The sequence below is a fragment of the Salvia hispanica genome, chromosome 5 (assembly GCF_023119035.1).
Source record: "Salvia hispanica cultivar TCC Black 2014 chromosome 5, UniMelb_Shisp_WGS_1.0, whole genome shotgun sequence".
NCBI classification, from domain to species: domain Eukaryota; kingdom Viridiplantae; phylum Streptophyta; class Magnoliopsida; order Lamiales; family Lamiaceae; genus Salvia; species Salvia hispanica.
The window spans coordinates 32,363,967-32,369,966 of record NC_062969.1 but is presented as its reverse complement, the minus strand read 5'-3'; the positions used below and the strand labels follow the sequence as shown (position 1 = coordinate 32,369,966).

Here is a 6,000-nt window from a genome sequence, read left to right as displayed (position 1 = left end):
TATTTTTCTTGTAAAGCAATACTCCCTCCTTCCCATAGCAGATATCACACTTGGGAGATGGCACATGATTTTAAGAGATGTTATTTTGTGTATTAAGTGGTCAGAGAAAATATAATTTTATAATTAATGTGAGAGAGAATTTTTGCCAAAAGAAAAAATGTGACATCTTTTGTGGGTCAAATTAAAATGGAAAGTGTGGCATCTACTATGAGACAGAGGGAGTAATAGTTATACGTGACATGAGCCGCATCTATTAAATCACAACCAAGAACTATCACAGAAATAATTTGAAAATGATAGATAAAGATTTCCTCAACGCATAATCATCTCGAATCTATTATTATTATACAATAAAGCAATAGATCATTCTACTCAATCGACATACGATTTTCAACGAATACGTGATGGAATCTGTTTTCTTTAAACCAAAACTGAATTTTTTACATGTCAACAGAAAGAAGATAGATCAAAAGAAGCAGAAAATCTGTATGATGATTAAACTTTAATTATTACAAAAAAAATTATATCCGATTTCATCTGTTTCATATGCCAGTCAGCTAAAATATTCTTGACAGTGACTGATCTCTTCTTCCCTATGCATCTTCCTGGCATAATCATCAACATTTATATCAAGTTTGAGGAGAGAGAAAGGCCAACTGACCAAATTGCACACCCTTTGCATATCTTCTTCCCCTTTTCTGCTCAATCCAAGTTAGGCACGCAGAGGTCGACCTCAAGTTTCGTGTCTTCTTGAGAAGCCAAGGCTGTGCTAGGTGTTACTTCCATTAGCTTTCACTGAGAGAATTGGCCCTCTATGGGAGCTGCTGCTGCTGATTAAATTGGAGTCTAGAAAGAGAACTATAACAGTGATGTCGTCATGGAAATGCCTCCTCACTCCACGGTCAATTCTCTTCAAGTCCGAATATCTCATTTCCCTTTTCTTTGCTGCTTCCTGCAACGCGGCTTTTACTAGTTTTCTTGCGATTCCCTGCAGGAAATGTAGGATCTTGACTGTGAGGATAATATTTGATGATAAAATAAGTAATTACCGCGATTAGGGTAACAAGGAGCAGGTTTTTATTCATGTAGTTCATATCTGAATCAAGGATGGGCTGAAGCCCCCCTCCCCTACCACATTTCATAATTCATACATGAAAATAACCGAAGAGATTGCAGAAACCGTGTCAATCATTTTCAGTGAACATGTTAGATTTATCTTAACTTATAAACCATAAAAGAAATCATTGGAAGAAAACACAAAATTTTGAAGAACTATACAACAAACTTTTCTGGCACGTCACTGAGATTATGATATGACACTTTTGCTCTTCATGTTTCATAAAATAGGAGCATTGTTCAGTTAGACAAATAGAAAGCTCAATGATTATAGGAAATCTTACATTTCGTGGCGAGGAGTTGACAATGTCGACTGCTTCTTGATTGCTAAGGTGTTCCCATAGCCCATCAGAAGCAAATATGATAAATTCATCATGAGGGAGAAGTTCCTGAATGAGGATTGACGGTTCAGCCAAAAGCAACGGTTTCTCAAATGGTTCCGGCAGCCTGAATTTTGGCAGCAAAGGTGGTTTATTGAACTCTGATTTCTTCAAGTATGCATCACCAATTGATCTTGACACCTGAGAGGAACTAACTCTATGCGTTAGGAATGCAAGATATTTTACATGAGCAGTCTTGCTCACTTTCATATATGCTTTGATTGTAACCAATTTTTAGTAGTTATGGCTGATGATTGAGCTTGAATTTAACCTGAATGATGCCCTTGACACGCCAAACATTATGCTTCAAGACAACAATGCCGGGATCGTCTGGATGCAACGTATGTAATTCATCACGAACAGATGCCAAATTTGCATTATGTTCAGTTGATAATTGAATGGCTTTGACTTCTCGTTCAGCCTTAGACAATCGCCCCAAGACCGCCCTAGAATCTCCTGCATTTGCAATGTACAGTCGTCCTCCACATATGATGCCCACCAAACAACAGGACCCCACAGACGCCATTTTGGGCATAATGTCCCATTGCTTCCTAACCAAAGAAAGAAATTCCTCCTCTGTAGCGATAAAAGCATTTTTTATAACATCAGCTGACATATCTCCATTTTCTGCTGTGAATTCTGCATTCCAAAAGCTGTCAAGTGAGTAATAAACATAGGACTTCGCATGACTATGATTTCCAAAAGTCTAGATTGTATATCAAATATCAATATGCTAAATGGATGAGGCACGGCATGAAGAATTATACTATGAGATTACAGAAAAGAAAATTTCCATCACATATCTTTGTTCTAATAATAAACAAGCTTCTCAGACTATTAAAAGTAAGAGTTATGCCAGCATCCAGTTAAAGTAGATTGAAAACATTATCCCAAATACAAAATTCTCATTATATCATAATCCGATAGTACTAAAGAATAATCTTGACTACAACAATGCAAAGCATCTTTTACTAAGATTTGACCAATCCTAGAACACATTCGGAGAACAGATTTCGGGGAAACGAGACAACAAAACGTACTTTTCAAATTTTGAAATAGACGATCTCTTATAAAGCGTGCAGTTTCAGGACCACCATGGCCGTCATAAACTCCAACGAATGTACCATAAGGGCCTGACTCAGTGGAACTCATTGGGCCAGACTCAAGCTGGCTTTGATCTTCTAGAATAACATTAGCTTGAATAACAGCCATAGAGAATTCGCCGTAGTGATGGTACCCGAAATCCTTGTGCCACCACAAGCTGTCAGCAAGGCCGCTGGAGCCGCCGCCTCCATTGCTACTGTTCTCTCCTTCCTTCTCCGCAAACGGCCTCCAACACACCAGCTTCTTCCATGTAGGACTCACCATAGCTCACGTCATAATACAATTTTTTTCCTAATTTACCAACACAACTAATGCATTCCACAACCAATTCACACAATCACCAATCTGTATTCCATCCAAACAAAATTATTTCAAAATATAATCACTGAGTTTCCTCCCAAAACCTAAGCAAAACAACAAATAAATTGGTTGCATTCAACAAATATAAATGTAGCCCACGGATTACAACCACATTTTATTTGCTAAATGATAATCAAAATTGCAGAATTATACCTAGAATCAGAGGCTTTCGAGATTGTATTGGATGCCCAATATTTCGCCCTTGAAGAGAAAAAGGGCAAAAGTCTGTGCCTTTGTTTTTGCAATAATAATAATAATAATAAATGTAGAAAAGGGATAGATCAAGAGAGAGAAAGCTAGTGAGATTAAATTTGTAAGTAGTTTGGTTTTTGTAAAAAAAAAAAATTATTAAATTGCCTCTTCCACCTTCGAAATCAACTTAATTTCACTCCGCACCAAATATTTTGCCTTTATTCCCTCGACACTTTCCACTTTTCAGCCAAAGTCCATAAAGCAATTGTGTGTGGAGATTTTTATTAAGAATATCTTTAAGTTATACTCCCTACGTCAATCCTTGATTGAAACCATTTAATATAGCACGAATTATAATGAAAATATATTAAAAAATTAATAAATATAAATCCTATTTTTATAAATTATACTCCTTCTGTCCCATTAGACAGAATTAGAAATGAAACATTTTCCTTTTTAGTTTGTCCCATTAAAAATAAAATGTTTCTATAAATAGAAGCAATACTCTCTCTACTTTTTCTTCTCTTTTACTTTATTTTATCTTCATTAACTCACAAAACAACACTATATAAAATCATGTGCCGAAAAGCAAATGTTGCATATTTAATGGGACGGAGGGAGTAGATAATAAAAACAAAATATTCTCCCTCCGTTCTATAGAAATGAGTCATTAAAGTTAGTACGAGTTTAATGTGTAATTGGTAAAGTAAGAGAGAATGAGAAAAAATAATTGAAATTGTATAGTGGATTGTAGGACCTATAAATAATAAAATAAAATAGAAAAATAAAAAAGTTATCACAAATAGATTTTTATGGGATAAATGAAAAAAGAAATACTCCATTTGTCCTAAGAAAGTTGAGACAAAACTTTTGGGTACAGAGATTAGTAAATTATGTTGAATATAGAAGATATTAATAAAACAGAAAAGATAAGAGAGAGTACAATCGATGAAGGAATAAAGTAAGAGTGATTAGATGTTTTGTAGAAGTGACTCAACATTAATAGGACGGACTAAAAAGGAACACGACTCAACTTTTTCGGAGCAGATGAAATATGACTTATTATTTCTATGGAAAGAAAGAGTACATACTCTCTTCGTCCAACTCAAGATGTCCACATTCTTGAGTGGCACGGGATTTTAGGAGGAACTGTGAGGTGGAATAAGTACAAAGAAAAAAAGTAGTTGAATATTTTAATGATGAGAGGAGAGAGAGATTCATTTCCAAATATAGAAAGAATACATCTTGGATGAGATAAACTAAAAAGTAAAAGTGAACATCTTACGACAAAGGAAGTATAATGGTAGGCATTCTAAAATGACAAAATACAACTGTAAATAAGAGACTGAGGGGGAATTCACCTGACATAATCTATTGCTCGAACCATTAGTGAGCTCACTAAATTCTTAGAGCATCAGCAGTGGGACGCCCTATCCTCAGCCACGTTGGCATTTTATCCTGTTACCCATCCATCTGCAGTGGGGCGTCCTATAGCTCGTCGTATAGTTTTAACTACTATTTTGTATTTATTTTTTATTTGTTATGTTTGCAAATACGTCAATTAGCAAAATAAATATAAAAACACCACAAATTAAAAGGAAAATCCTACATTTACTTAAATTAAAAAAAATATATATAACGATATGAAGAAAAAATGCACTACAAATAAGGCGGGAGAGCTGGTCTAGTTCATTCCCAACTGGCGTTTGAGATCATCGATCAAATTCTTGTAGAACTCGACTTCTCCCAGGTCCTGGCACTGCTTCAGGGCATCGTGCGTATCCAACAACATCCTCTGCGTGGCAACCCTGACCAAGGCGTCGTATGACTTCGACGCAGCCGAAGGAGGGGCCGGCGCCGGGTCGGGGTTTTGTGAGGACATCGCCTTTGTCTTCCCCTTCCCCTTGTTCTTGGAAGCTTTGTTACCAATGGGACGCCGGGTGGACATCGGTGTGTCAGAACTCTCATCCTCGCACAATGTCTGGTTGAGGTCCATCTAAGGTGCGCCGCCGTCGCTGCTCGTGTACTCACCATTGGCGGTGTTCTTCGTCCTCTTCAACGCAGAGGACGCGGGCAACATCCCTCCCTTGAACTGCGGCTTATCCTTCACGATGAGCCAACAGTTGTAGTGCTTGAACTCGCCGTACGGTGACACGTACGAACGCAAGTGCTTTGCGCGCACATCCATTAGACTCTCGCCGTTGCGCTGCTCCCTCGAGAATTGAGTGTACTCAGCCAAGAAAAGCTTGAGCGGCTTCTTCACCTGATCCCAGTGCTTGCGGAGCTGCTCCTTCGTGCGCTTCCACAAGGCCAGTGGCTTGTTTCCGTTGTAGCGATCAGCGATGCGCGACTAGTACGTGATGATTTTTTGATTGTTGGCGAACACCGGTTCTTCCGAAATATCAACCAAACACCTAGTCAGCAACACGGTCTCCTCGTTGTTGTAGTTCGTCCTACCTGGGGCATATTCATCATTCTCAGTTGGAGGAGGCAACTTCTGGGCTTTGACCTTTTTTTTTTCTTTCCTTGGGGGCGAGGGTGGGGGTGGGGTCGGAGAGCCCGTAGGAATCCGTGGTGAAATCCGGATCGTACTGGGTGTTCTAATTCCAGTTTGACTCGACGGAACAGGTGTGTCGAACGGCCGGTATTCGTCAGGTTGTGTATCCGGCCCCCGGGCACCACCACCGAACATCGGCATTCCGTCGGGACTATTCGGCTTTGGGAAATCGCCGGGATTAATTCTATAGAGAATTTGAGACGGGGGAGAAGAGTGGAGTGAGGTGTGTGTGAAATGAGAAGTGAAAGTAGTATATATCTTTATAGAAGAATAAAAAACAAAAAAAAATTG

The 6,000-nt window shown here is 38.5% G+C and overlaps 1 protein-coding gene across 1 annotated transcript; it reads right to left on the bottom strand.

The window, feature by feature from the left end:
* Window positions 1-402: 402 nt before the first annotated feature.
* Window positions 403-3,246, bottom strand: LOC125186175 (probable protein phosphatase 2C 38). Its single transcript, XM_048082517.1, has 5 exons — window positions 3,114-3,246; window positions 2,537-2,945; window positions 1,768-2,135; window positions 1,401-1,637; window positions 403-988 (listed from the first exon to the last, which is right to left on the bottom strand). The coding sequence occupies exons 2-5, from the start codon at window positions 2,862-2,864 to the stop codon at window positions 770-772; spliced, it is 1,152 nt and encodes a 383-aa protein (XP_047938474.1). The 5' UTR covers window positions 2,865-2,945; window positions 3,114-3,246; the 3' UTR covers window positions 403-769.
* Between the last annotated feature and the right edge of the window lie 2,754 nt (window positions 3,247-6,000).

What these genes read in the sequence shown, in the direction of transcription:
- LOC125186175 (XM_048082517.1), bottom strand. Translation starts at nt 2,864, where the DNA reads ATGGTGAGTCCTACATGGAAGAAGCTGGTGTGTTGGAGGCCGTTTGCG. An exon ending in GTGTCAAGGGCATCATTCAG is followed by an intron (nt 1,638 to 1,767) that starts GTTAAATTCAAG and finishes AGTTCCTCTCAG; the next exon opens with GTGTCAAGATCAATTGGTGA. An exon ending in TCAACTCCTCGCCACGAAAT is followed by an intron (nt 989 to 1,400) that starts GTAAGATTTCCT and finishes CATTTCCTGCAG; the next exon opens with GGAATCGCAAGAAAACTAGT.